The sequence below is a fragment of the Penaeus vannamei genome, chromosome 1, assembly GCF_042767895.1.
Source record: "Penaeus vannamei isolate JL-2024 chromosome 1, ASM4276789v1, whole genome shotgun sequence".
In the NCBI taxonomy this organism is placed as follows: Eukaryota; Metazoa; Arthropoda; class Malacostraca; order Decapoda; family Penaeidae; genus Penaeus; species Penaeus vannamei.
In genome coordinates, this window is record NC_091549.1 from 44,562,833 (window position 1) to 44,577,832 (window position 15,000).

General features: G+C 39.9%; 1 protein-coding gene across 1 annotated transcript in view; it reads left to right on the plus strand.

Moving 5' to 3' along the window:
- Positions 1-402: 402 nt before the first annotated feature.
- Positions 403-15,000, plus strand: part of LOC113803126 (serine protease filzig) — a 31,368-nt gene continuing 16,770 nt past the window's right edge. The window contains exon 1 of the mRNA XM_070123628.1: positions 403-563. Coding sequence (XP_069979729.1) covers positions 545-563 — 19 coding nt within the window. The 5' untranslated portion in view covers positions 403-544. The remainder of the gene's footprint in view (positions 564-15,000) is intronic.

The following is a 15,000-nucleotide window of genomic DNA, read 5'->3' on the forward strand; positions in this document are numbered from 1 at the left end:
GTCTAGGGGGGACTGCCGATGCGATGGTGGTTCCTGGTAGACTGTTTCCTTGTCAATATATTTTAAAGTTCTTTTTCACTCACCACAGTTTTGAAAGTATGCACGAACCGGCCAAGAGGAGCTAAGATTGGAATTAGAAGGGACAGTAAGAGGTTTTTAAAAGTGCGGGGAAATACACGTGGAGAAGGTCTTCTACCGGGATGACAGGTGAGTTGCCAATCGCTGTTATTCCCATCGACATTACACCTCACAAAACATCTACAAGCATATCAATGAACAAATGAACAAATTGTAATCCTTAACATATATACCTAATAAGGGATATGTATGTCAGATTACTCCGTATATATAAGCAATTCAAGCCTCAAAGATTTTTTTGAATATGAAAGAGCAGGTAACCGCCAGCAGAAGGTACACCTGTGATGCAAAGACGGGACCGTCAGTGTGTCGAAGACTGCTGTGGAGGAAAGAGTGTGGCTCCTCATCTCAACGCTGGACTGACTCGACTACACTTGACTTGCTTTTTCAAGAGTGTGTGCTACTTATGCTCAAGTATTTTAAGGGTGAGTACGCACGTTTCTGCGTTGGTCGTTTATGCGGGGTATTTTTTTTCTTTTTGTGTGATCCAGAAATGTGCAGATTTATGACAAATGATGGATTGATGTAGAGCAGTTTAGAAAGGGAGAATTTCCCGAATATGGCGCCCGTAGTGAATGTATAGGGAATCTCTGTCGACTGTCAACGGTTTCCGAAGATAACCCACTGACTTCATATTTTATTGCAAAAAGGAAATCAATTCGATAATGATAAGATGCAAGGGTGCCTCTTAACCTACATGTTCTTAATGGATCGAAGTTTACATAGTTGATAACAAAGATACCGTAACATGATTATTACATGCAAGGCCATGACATGAAATCATGGTGCATAATTACATTGATCATTTTGTCATGACTTAATTGAAGCTTGGGACGACTGAAATAAATAAGAGGCTCTGGAGGTCAAAGTTCCAGCATTGTCATTTTCTCTCACTGTCTCTTTGTTTGTTTTTTATGGGGTTAATTGATCTGTGTGGGTAGTTTAGTATTTATGTCAATCAGTCACCATTATTACCTCCGCCAAGGAGTTTATGTTTTTGGTCGCGTTTGTTTGTTCGTTCGTTCGTTGGATAGCAAGATACTCAGGAAATAATAAATAGATTTTTCAGAAATGTTTACCAGAGGTGTGTCTTAGCCTAACTTAGATGCCATTATATTTTTGGTGACCATCTGTGTATTATCTGTACGTTAGCAAGATTACTTAGAAAGTTATGATTTTTTTTGTTATATATATATATATATATATTTTTTTTTTTATAAGAGGCGTGTCTTAGCCTAACTTGGGTTCCATTAAATGTTCGTGGTGATCCGGATCCAAGAATTTTTTGAATGATTGAAATTGTCACCATTATTGCCTTGCCTGCGTCAAGGAGGTTATGTTTACGGACGTCACCTGTGTACTTGAGAAAGATTAATCTAATGTAATTCTTTAAGTGTGAATATTTTTATTGCAACAGTGACCTTACTGCCTTGGCGGAGGTATGCGCTCTCTAAGTGCCTCTAGTTGATGGTATTGTTAGCATTAGGGCCATCATTACTACCATCATTAGCATCAATATCAGTATCATAACCATAATCACTATCACCACCACCACTTCGGTACGACCACCATCACCAACACCAACACCAGCCTCACCTTTATTGTCACCAAGACAAGTACGATCATCTTTAAAATCATCAGCATCACCACCACAATAATAATCACCACCCTTTATCTTCACCATTACCACCAATATATCCATAATCACCACCACCACCACCAACAACGCCATCACCATCACCACCATCACCACTACCACCTTCATCATCACAATCAGTACCATCATCACTATACTGACCATGTTGACCTCCATCGCTGTCCTATTTCACCGCCGCGTGACGCCAAACACGATGACACTCTATAAACGAGAGGTTAACCAAAGCTGTAAAACGTGACCTGAAATTCATTCCCTTTTCCAGTTTGCTACAACAGAAAATTGTTGCCATACTCCATGTATAACCTATATATAGTGATAAATGTGTATTGTACTTTATATTTGTTAACTTTTTATATTTGTTAACTTTTTCGCAGAAAATGTTTGATTTAGGCCCGTAGTCCATGGAAAAGTATCACGTGTTGATATGATAGAGAGAAGTCTTTTCTAGCTTATGTTAATCACAACAGAGATTAAAGTTACATTACTAATAAAAATAATGAAGATTGTTGCTACTGTGATGATTACGATTGCCAGTATCATTATTATGAATATTTATTGTTTTTGAATCCCGTAACAATTCAGTAGGTAAACAAAGTCGTTCACCAAAATCCTTCCACAAAAAGGATGTTCCCGTTAAAGGGGGAAAATGAATGGATAAAATAAATAAAAGTTAAAAATTATAATCTACCGTGTTTTGTGTCTCGTGGTCGAAAGGGATTTTCTGGACCCAAACAGCGGTGAAAAGTCCCTGTAGAGAAAGCCCGTTTGGGTCTGCTAAGCGGAATATTCATTGGATACACACATACACACTTTTTCTTGTGTACACATGCACGTGTGCTTACGCATCCATGCATACAATTGTGTAAACACGCATGTGTAAGCAAATTTGAATGCTTGTGGAAGCACGCATGTACACGCTCATCAGTCAGTCAGTCAGTTATTCACTCATTCAATTATTTACACATTTACTCTCTCTCTCTCTCTCTCTCTCTCTCTCTCTCTCTCTCTCTATCTCTCTCTCTCTCTCTCACACACACACACACACACACACACACACACACACACACACACACACACACACACACACACACACACACACACACACACACACACACACACACACACACACACACACACACACTCACTCACTCACAAACCCCCCAAAAAAAAGATACTATATCTTATACAATGGGATTGAAATGTAACGCAGTCAGCCTTGGCATCGCACATTAATGAGAATTTATGACACTAATGATTACACACACAATTGACCACGTTGTCAAGCCCGAGTGCACCCTCGCTCAAGGTAGACCTATGTAATGTAAAACAAAAATGTGCACAAGCTATTTTCTCGTTGATAGAAACTTACACGCCAAAAAGAAAGAAAGAAAAAAAGAATTATAAAGAGACGGTGATTTGCGAGACGCGCCAAATCGCAGAAAATCAGCTGTGAGATGAGGTTAGTGGGCCGAATCAAGTGAGGAGGAGGAGAGAGAGGGAGTGCAGACAATGGCTCGATTTTTTTACGCTCATTGTAGCGTCTTCACCTCGGGAGATGTCGCGAGAATGCCAGAGGTGTTCTTTGTTCGTAGTGAAGGGGTTAAGGCCCTATCACAAGCACTTTTTCCGTCAATTTCTGGGGTTGCGTCTGAATTTGAGGCTTTCCGCAAGGATCGTCTACAAAAGGAACGCTTCCCAGACCAAGACGGTTACGACCGTTTCCGTCTGACTAATTTCCGTGTTGATATTGTGCTATTGATAAATTAGATAGGATGAGTGAATATAAACATAAGCTAATATTTTAGAACATTCGTATATACAGTATACATCATATTTCTTTAAAATAACGTAATATGTATGAGGATGTTCGTGTGATTCACTCCGATAGCGCCATGCTTGTTTACATGATTTTCATACGGAGTTCATTCGGAAACGCAAAAAAATGACGGAAAAAGAGCTAGTTTGATAGGGCCTTTAGGTTAGGTTAGGTACAAGGGAGATTTTTTTTATTAAAGGGTGATGAGTGGTAGGTGACGGTGTTGTGTGGTATGTGTCGTGTGTAAGTGTTGGCTGAAGGTGCCTTAATGGTAATGGTGATTATAGGTGGTGGTGATTAGTAACAGTGATGATGAATATCATTATGTGATATAATAGGGAAAGACACCATGTGTTAGAGATGGCGTTATTAGGTTTAAGTTGATGTCATATGGTGTGTGAAGAGGTTTTGTATTGCCTGTTATTGTTCTATATCAAACCATGTGAAAATTAAAGGCTTGAGTTTCCATGTGTTAGAGTGTAAAATCTTAGAGCAAGTAAATTCATATAAAAATAGCTATCAATGGCAAGTGTAAGACATTAAGACAGGTGAAGTACTGTTATAGAAATGCCTTCATTAGCGAGTGTAAATATTAGGATACCCAAATTCACGTAACATTTGTTTTTATAAACAAGTGTGAATTTTAAATTGTGAAAGGTTGCTTTAATTAGCAAGTGTATAATATTGGGACAGGTAAACTCGTGAGAAAAAGAAAACATTAGTTAGCATTTAATACGAAGAGAAATAAGCAAGTGGAAAACTTCCATATGACAAACGGAACCAACTTAACATACCATGTGTTTGATTAAAGTGTTATGTGTTGGTTGAAGTAAAGGTGTCACATGCCAGTGGAATGTCATATGGAACCCATTCTTACATAAAAGTATCTGATGATAACACCATAATGATATCAAATGGTTAACAGAATGTAAACAAACAAAATACATGGAATGCTAATTAATGCAAGAAAAAGACTTAAAATGTTGAGCATTAACTTGATAACTGCAACCTAGATATAACACAAAATACACTATATGGTTTTAATAAGAGCAATCATAAAACATAAATCACTTTGAGGCTGATTTCGAAGCACCGGGGAAAAAGGTAAAAACGAAAGAAAAATACTGAATATCTGCATTAGTTTCGTAAGAACTTAAAACTGTTTATTTACAGATATAGATATTCAGTATTAAAAGAAAAGAAAAACTAGTATTCATGTTTTTTTTTTTAGAAAATACAAATTGCTGAAGAAAATATTATTTTGGACGCCTGGATCCCGTGACAGAGCAGTGTAAGACGGCAACACTCGCGAAGACCATCTGCTACAGGAAAGTGGAGCGACCCCCTCCCCCTCCATTACCCACTGCCGCGTAACCCCCCCTCCCCCAACCTATCTCAACCCACCCCACCCCACCCCACCCTATTTCTCTGACCGCCCCCCCCTTCCGCACCCCCCTCCCCTTTCATGAGATCGCCCCCCCATCTCTTTCCTTCTTTTCTCTTCCTTCGAGACACATCCTTCCCGCTTAGTACGGCGGCGCGCGCGAATGACTAATTAGGTTGATGGCTATTTCGGCGTGAGGAGAAAGTGAGGAAGCTGGGGACAGGAGCATGTGGCGGAGGGGACCATTGTGGGCTATGGACACAGACGGGCACACAGACACATAAACCTACAGACATGTAGAATAAAGACACTCACAGACGCACATTCACTCACCCCCATATGTATTAAACACACACACACACACACACACACACACACACACACACACACACACACACACACACACACACACACACACACATACACACACATACACACACATACACACACATACACACACATACACACACACACACACACACACACACACACACACACACACACACACACACACACACACACACACACACACACACACACACACACACACACACACACACACACACACACACACACACACACACACACACACACATATATATATATATATATATATATATATATATATATATATATATGTGTGTGTGGGTGTGTGTGTGTGTATGTGTGTTTGTTTACATATATGCATGCGTACATACAATCTTAAATACATACCTAGGTGCATACATTAGAAGCAGAGAGAGAGAGAGAGAGAGAGAGAGAGAGAGAGAGAGAGAGAGAGAGAGAGAGAGAGAGAGAGAGAGAGAGAGAGAGAGAGAGAGAGAGAGATCAGAGAATGAGAGAGAGAGAATCAGAGAATGAGAGTGAGAGAGAGAGATAATCAGAGCATGAGAGAGAGAGAGAGAGAGAGAGAGAGAGAGAGAGAGAGAGAGAGAGAGAGAGAGAGAGAGAGAGAGAGAGAGAGAGAGAGAGAGAGAGAGAGAGAGAGAGAGAGTTATAGAGAAACGACATTCATAAAAAAAAGACAAAAGATGATACATAGATATGACAAACAGATAAAAAAAAGAAAGAAGAGCAGATAATGAGATAAAAAGACAAATGAATACAAAGACAAAGAGAGATGAAGACATTAGTAGGAGAGGAGCGAGAGGGAGCGATCTGCAGACGGCAGCTCGCAAGGTGCAACTCATCCGCAAATTGGGAAAAGTTACTTTTTATGCATTTATTTAAAAACTTTTTTCCTGTATTAAACAAAAAGGATATTCAAAGTTACGCAATACATCCAAAGATACGGATTTTCTGAAAAGACGCGACGTGGGCGTTATGAATGTTGTTCTTTGGGCGTGGAATGCAAGACTTGATTTTGAATATGAATTGTTCTTTTCAAATGATTGTGCATCTACCTTTCTATTTATTCGCGCACTCATTCTCTTTTTCCATTTCTCCCTCCTTCTCCCTCTCTTCCTCTTACTCCCTCTCTTTTATGAACTCCCTCCCTGTTTCCCTCCGTCACTCTTCCTCATTTGCTAACCTTTTCCCTCTCTTCCTCATCTTTTTGCCTTTTCTTCTCCTTCTGTCCTTATCTGTTCCTCTCTTCCTCCCCTTACCTTCTCCCTCTCTCTCATTTCCTTCGCACTCTCTTCGATACCACATACACAATATATACATATATTGTATATATTATACATACTCTCTCTCCTCTCCCTCCACTCCCTCCACTCCCTCACTCTCATTATTATACAACCCCCTCGTACCCCCTCCCCCCACCCCCACGTACATACACATGCGCGTACACACCGCCGCAACCAAGCGCTACGCACACAAACGACGCTGCCATCAAGTACACTTTCTCCCTTCCAGTCTTTGTGGAAAGAGTCACCCAAAGTGGTGCATTTTTGCCCCTCTCTTTCCCCTCCAGTAGTTCCCGCTGCGAGGCTTTATGTCGCCGGTGAGGATTTATGCCTTGAGGAGGATTTATGTCGCTGTTGAGGATTTATGCCTTGAGGAGGATTTATGTCGCTGTTGAGGATTTATGCCTTGAGGAGGATTTATGTCGCTGTTGAGGATTTATGCCTTGAGGAGGATTTATGTCGCTGTTGAGGATTTATGCCTTGAGGAGGATTTATGTGGCTCAGGAGGATGTAGGTTGTTTTGATGGATTTATGTCGGTTTCTTGGATTTATATTGTTGGCGGGGATTCATATCGGGGATGGTGATTTATGTAGTCGACGAGGATTTTTACCAAGAGGATTTATGACGTTGAGGAGGGGGTCATGTCGTTTAGGATTTATATCGGTGATGAGGATTTACATGATTGGGGATTTATATTGGAAACAAGGACTTCGGGGATGAATTATATCGCTGGACTTGGTAATTTAGTCTAACTTTGAAGAAAACTTTGTTAAAACGATTAAGTTTACATGAAGGCGTCAGTAACCCGGGAGATATTGCAGGTTTTCGCTCTAAGGCATATAACGTGGAGTCTAGTCAGATTCAGTCAGGTGTGGGTTTTGTCCGTTTCCTACTTATATAAAGCGAATGTGTATTTATTTGATTGTATTGTTTTATTTTGCTTTTCAATTTGTTCATGTGCGTCTGTATAGAGTGTCCGTGTTTTGTAACAAGAGGGAATATCAGGTTTTCTAAGTTCCAGGGTATTGCATCAAAGGAAAACGTTTTTTGTGATATTGGCAAGCTGCTAGGCCAATAGAAAACGTATGCAAGTAGGCCAATGCACATTTAATTGGTTGATGGATAAGCATATTGTTATATATTTTTCTTTCTGCTTGGGTACGTACGAGCATGCGAGAGAGAGAGAGAGAGAGAGAGAGAGAGAGAGAGAGAGAGAGAGAGAGAGAGAGAGAGAGAGAGAGAGAGAGAGAGAGAGAGAGAGAGAGAGAGAGAGAATGAGAATATGAAAGAACGAGAGAAAGATAGGGAGAGAGAGAGAGAGATTTAAACAAATAAAACTCAATTCTTTTTTAGAACGCCCGGATCCCTTGCTTCTCGCTCCCAATAGCAAGGTGCTCCGCGTGTGCTACTGTTATTTACTCATTCATAAGTCTATAATAGCGAGCGTGGAAGTGGAGCGCGAGGCAGGCAGCGGGTCCCACATGCGGGTTCTGAGCCGTCGGTCGCTGGCGCCAAAGGGACCCGTGGCAGGCCGGAGAACTGTGTCTTGTGAACATAATTTGCTAATCATCTGTTTATTGTGTTTGCTTTCATACTGAGTCCAGTGTGCAAGATGATTTAACTGTTTTTCACCGTCCGCTAGTGTATTGCTGACAAATATATCGAAATGTCCGCTGATGCAAACATGTACAATAACATTTCGTTTGTTTGTTAGACTTTTAGCATATTTACCTTATAGACAATGTTACTTATATATGTATACGCCTAAAGCTGCAACTATGTGTCCACTGAAGTATAGGAAAATGGAGATTTCACTGCGGTAGAAAGTACGTATCCAGTGTTAACGTGTTATTGAATTTAAAATTTTGTATTTTATAGAGCGAGACTGGTTATAATAAAATGTTTGCTCTGTTGGTGTACTTGTTATTGTGTATTTTATTATATTGTAGTATTTTTTTGTGATTATGTTTTTGTTCTATTATTTTTATTATAATTTTTTTATCTGTTTTTATCAAACACCCGAGAAACAAGTCAAACACGGTTTATATCCGTTTGAAACTTTCACGAAACAAAAAGATGAGATACAGCCCGACGAAAAAAAATATATACGTCATCATCATTGCCATCAAAGCGTCGATGAAAGTAAAGGCAGAATGAAGCACACAAGGAACTAGAAACGGAAATGGGGTTCAAGCAGAGTCGGGGCCGCGAGGAGGCAAGCTTGATAGTAAAAGGACCAGTGGGAAAGAATTGGCAGATAAAAAGGAATAAGAAAGAATAAGAAGAATTAATCTGGGATTCTTGGAAGGAATCGTAGACAAAGCCAAAGGCCCTCCGGCATCCAGACACACACACACACACACACACACAAAAGTATACAGGAACTTCTTGGAGGAAAAGGTTTTGGAAGGAAGCCAATGCCAAGGATGGGGGGAGATGGAGGAGTGAGAAAAGGAGGAGGAGATAGAAAAGAAGAAGAAGAAAGGTGAAGAAGAGTGGAAAGAGAAGAACACAAAAACATAGAAAGAGAAGAACACGAAGAAATAGAAAGAGAAGAGGAAGAAGAAAAAAGAACAGGGGTCAGAGGAGGGAAGGGGAGGGAGGAGGGGGGCAGAGGAGAAAGAAGAGGGGGAGGAGGAGGGTGAGCGGAGTAGGAAATCCCAAGGTTAAATGAAAGTGCAAGTGACCCGACCTGCTTCGGGCACCCGGTATGGGCAGCCCCGCACTTTTGTTTTTGTTGGGCACGTCGCTCTTCGGGGGCATTGTACTTTCTGCCGCTATTCGAAGGTCCTTTTCGACTAGCGGCAGAGCCTTTGCCGTTTTGATGACGTGTTGCACCAGCAGGCATGCAGTGCGTGGGGAGAAGTTGTGTCTACATTATCTAAAGTTTATCCTAATGTCTTTTGGGGAATTGTTCGGGCAATATTCATGCAATTACGAGTGGCTGTCATCCGAAATGCAAAGGGTGACGAAGCCTTCTCTTAACTTTCATCAATCGTGACATGACCTTTCCCCACGTGTCCAGAGCCTCGTCACACACGAACTATTACTCACCTACAAAAGAACAGGTTATATAAGCTCTTTACTCTTCCTGTAAGAACGGTAAGAACCATTCACTTCGCAGTCTCTGTTTTTTTTCTCTCTCATTCTTCTTATTTGCCAAATCGAGATTTTGTAATTTATGTAAACAGAGAGAGGAAATTGTGCCAGGACGTTCTCCAAAGTGAAATGAGCAACGGTACCGTTACTCTGACTCCACCGTTGTTGTTGGGAATGAATCACTGCAGAATAGGTAGCCTTGCGAAGACGCATGTCAATGCTCTGGTCGCTCGTCCCTGCTGCTCGATGTCATGGAGGTCTACGTTCATATACTGAGAAATGTTTTCTGATGTATTGGTAACTTTTTTTATTCCTAGTAATATGCATTTTCTTACATAAAAATATACATTATATGTGTGTGTAGAAATATTATATATATATATATATATATATATATATATATATATATGTATATATATATGTATATATGTATATATATATATGTATATATATATATATATATATATATATATATATATATGTGTGTGTGTGTGTGTGTGTGTGTGTGTGTGTGTGTGTGTGTGTGTGTGTGTGTGTGTGTGTACACACTTTCGTTTGAGATGAATATTAAAATACATGATGACGAATACTGTAAACGAGTACAAGCAATGCATATAAAAATAACACGTAAAACAAGACCAAACTTACATTAACTTGGTGTTACCAATAACCGAAAAAATACAAACATACAACACAAGAAAACAATCAGCAGAAGGATTTCCCGCCGCAGGTCCGTCGTCCTCCCTTTCATTAGGCTGCGCGAGTAACAAGTCACAAGGCGCGAGCACCGAGTCACACCGGGCCTCCTCTCACCGTGACGTCACGCGAGGGAAAGGGAAGGGCACTGCATGCCAATCTGATATATATATATATATATATATATATATATATATATATATATATATATATATATATATATATCTATATATATATATGTATATATATATATATATATATATATATATATATATATATATATATATATATATATATATATATGTGTGTGTGTGTGTGTGTGTGTGTGTGTGTGTGTGTGTGTTTGAGAACGTGTACGCAAGCATACACATACACATATTTATATACATAAACACACACACACTTATATATATACATACATACATATATATATATATATATATCTATATATATATATATATATATATATATATATATATATATATATATACATATATATACATACATATACATAAACATATATGTGTACACACACACACACACACACACACACACACACATATATATATATATATATATATATATATATATATATATATATATGTATATATGTATGTATATATATGTATATATATATATGTATATATATATATATATATATATATATATATATATATGTATATGTATATATATATGTATATATACATATATACATATATGTATCGGGAGAAAATGAGACAATGCTAGTGAGAGGGACATTCTTTAGTTACGCAATCACTTTCCGGCCTGGGTGAATCTAATCATACTTCCGTTTTGCAATGCGCTTTTCTGCTTTACTTTCCCGCCGTGCACTCGAGCCCTTACCCCTCCATGAAAGCGTGAATCGGAAAATTAAGAACGTTCACTCGTGGCTTAACGTTGCGAGACTGATGACTTGGGGAAGTGTCCTGTGCATTCCCGTATCCTGGTGAGTGAATAATGATAAATTAGTTTTTATTTATTGTTTTTAAATGTCGTTTTTCTTCCCTCTTTTTTCAAAGTTATATGGTGCTTGGTTTTATAAGTGTAAGATAGTGGTTTGGGTAATGTGTGTACATGGTAGATCGTGCATTCAGGTGCGAGTTGGTGAATGTACAGTCAGATAATGCATCTTGCAAATAAACAGGAAGAACAAGAGACGCAGTGAAGAAATATGCCACGTGGACTATCAGCGACGTGTTTGATTTCCAACTCAAGAAAACGAAAGTGAAGAAAACATATCTTTCGGACACTGAAAACTTAAAATTATTAGTTTTTCGTCTTTCCAGGTCAGGGTGTTTTTCTTCAATTTCGCGATTTATTTGGTTACCATCGGTATGAGCCTAACAACAAATATGTACAGTTACGGTCAAAATTGCCAAACATGCTTCGGATCATATCTCGACGTCCGAAGTAATATGACCCTTGTTGTTAGGGCTTGAAAGGTTTCGAAACGTCGTTCACGGTTTCTGCACGTGGCTTTGAACGCTCGTTTTCATATTACGCCCAATATGTTGTTGATCTTTCTTTGCTGTAAAGGTTTTGAGGGTAAACCTGCAAAGATTATACTTGGCAGATCTTGAAATTACAACTTGGCTAAGGTTGATTGAGGTTTCCATGGGGCGTGGTGTTGGTTTATACTTGTGTGATTTTAAGAATGTAACCTTTCTCTGATGTGGCAAGCAGTTTTAAAATGCCATTGTTGGTATAGTCCATAAATACGATTAAGAAATATAAGACGGTCACTTTTGTGTCTAGTATAACAGCAGTTACATTTACGGTAACGTAAGTTGTCAAAAGTTGCAGTCTTTTCTGTTGAGTTACCTTAATCTAAATATAAAAGACTTGCTTCGTCCGTGTCAGAAGTTGCTTTCGTTTAACCATTAAAAGTCACTTTCATCTTGGTGTCAAAAGTTGTGCGTTTTGTACTAATTGTTACATTCATCTCAGTATCAAATATTCGTTCCTCTAGGTCCAAAAGTTGCTTCCATCAATGTATTAAAAGTTGCGTTTGTGTGTGTGTCGAAGGGCGCTTTCAGTCGGGTATTATATGCTACATCTATCTGAGCGTCAAAGGTTGCGTTCTCACAGCAGGAGAGTAGTTCATGTGACTGAAAAGGTCAGGAAACTTCGTTGTAATTGTTCCCATCACACAGAGAAAGAAATATATTGCCTATCCGTATACAAAAAGTTCCCATACCCTAGATACCGAATTTTAATGATACATGACAAAAATTACACGTATTTCAGACATCACAAAGAACGAGAACCTGTACCAACCCGCAATCACAAACCCACACAGCGCCAGCGGCAGAGATAAGGTCATGGAAAGCACCTTGAGAGGAATAGAACGGCCACGTTAGTGCGTACACCACATCCGCCTGCGCGTGGGCAGTGACCCGGCAGTATCCTGGAAGTGCCGGACACGCCAGTAACAACCCGGGCATCCCCATGGCACGTAGTCCTTGGCCCGAACTTTCTCTATGTATCGTGGTCCGCCCAGGTCCATGTGGCGACATCCAAGGTCAGGTCTCCTTCTATGGCCACGGGGCATGGTTATCGCCCTACCTTTGTGAAGGTGCCATTACGAGAGTTTTTTCCTCGACGAAGTAAACTTTAGCAACACGTCTCGATAAACAGGATAGATTTATGCGTGTTTTATGTGGTTCTTTTCTGGGTCGTCGTACATTTACATCTACTTGAAAGGGCGTCCTTTGGGTGATTTTGATTTGATCGCTTTTGCACGTCTATTTGAATCTGATTCTGCTGAGGTAAATGGCGAAACGACGAAAAGTCAATCATGTAGATTAATATAATCAGACTACGATCAGCCTCTTGACCTGAATACAAGAAAAAACTTGAGAAGTTTTCGTTGGTTTGACCTCACCGCGTGTCAAGAACGTTTTCGAAATACTTGATTTCTGTAAGACATACGAGCATGGCGACACTGTCAAAGTCTCGAAATTTATAGTTTGTAGATATGTATCAGTCTGTCTATTTGTTTTTGTATATGCTCAAATACAGGCAATATCTCATAGCAGTATCGTGGAAAAAAAGATTTAATAGATAAGCCACAGTAGTTAGGGAAATAAAGAAACCGTGATGTGTCTAGTAAAATCATCAGAGAGTCAAGCTTTTTTCTGTTTTATCGTCTGATTGGTAAGCACATGTGGCGAAGAATATATAAATATAACTATATTTACTTACCTTGTCTATCTGTCGATCTCTGTTTGTAGAAGAATCTCGCTAGACCATGAACTACTTAGCACCAAGCACCAACTCCAACACGGTGCATATCTTACCTTAACAAGTACTAATTAACCTTGGAGGAGGACCAAAATACTAGGAAAAAGTTTGAAAAGCAAGTGGGCGATAATGTGCCACCGATGTGTGTCTCGATAGTGTGTCGAGGCATTCGGTGGGCGTGTGTGGGCGTGAGTCTAAAGGTCGTGCCGCCGGCCTACCCGTTTCACCTTTCACCCGGCCGACGGATGCACCATGACGACGCGACCGAATGTAGCGAATTATCGAAAGTGCAACGACGCAATAACGAACTGTCAAAGCGTAATGGTAACTTGTAGCTTGTCCCCTTGCCTGAGAACACGGGTGCGTGTCATTAAGGGTTGCAGTTGCGCAACGTAATTGTTCTGGCGCTCAGTGTGTTATTACTGATGGCAATCTTGTTCCCTTAACGGTGTATTGTACCAGAGATGGAACAAAGAAAAACTCCGCGAACCGTCCGGATAACTCACTTTCTCTTTTTAAAAAGATGTCCCAAAATAAATCGACAGTGGACCTCTTAATTGTATGGCTCGAGCGTCATTAACCATGGTATGTGATTAAGGCTGTAACAAGTAATTTTCTTTTAACGAAGACATACATTGCTATATTAAGCCTTGCGTAAACTGCATATTGCATTGTCAACTTGTTTTTACCAATTGGATTTAACGCATGAATCACATGCACTTTTGATTAGCGAATGATTCTAAGCTAACCGCCCACCCATAACGAGAAAGTCTATATTAACAAAATCAATAAAGCATCAGAGACATTGTATCAACAAAAAACAATTTATCCATAAGGAAATTAAACCAACACGACCTTATTAAACATCCAAACCATTCCAGACACAAAAAGGCAAATAGAAATCCTTCTTTAAACACACTTCTTAAGCCTCGTTCATGACTCCTCCAAAAAAGGAGGCGTCAAAACAAGGCAGTGAAGGATTTCCTCGAAGGCCAAGACGTCCAAGGGAGAATGCCCGATGACCTTGGGGTTCAGGAGGACCTTTCCCTGAGAAGGTCTTGGCTCGGGGCGGTTGCAGTCCCGTCTGGCTGGCGCTTCATGTCTGTCTCTCCGTCACTGTCTTTGTCTCTGCCCTCCTCTATTTCCCACTCGGTCTCTAACTTTCTCTCACTTTTTTTTTCTTCCTATTTCTTTCTCTCTCTCTCTCTCTCTCTCTCTCTCTCTCTCTCTCTCTCTCTCTCTCTCTCTCTCTCTCTCTCTCTCTCTCTCTCTCTCTCTCTCTCTCTCGCCCGCTCGCTCGCTCGCTCTTCGTGT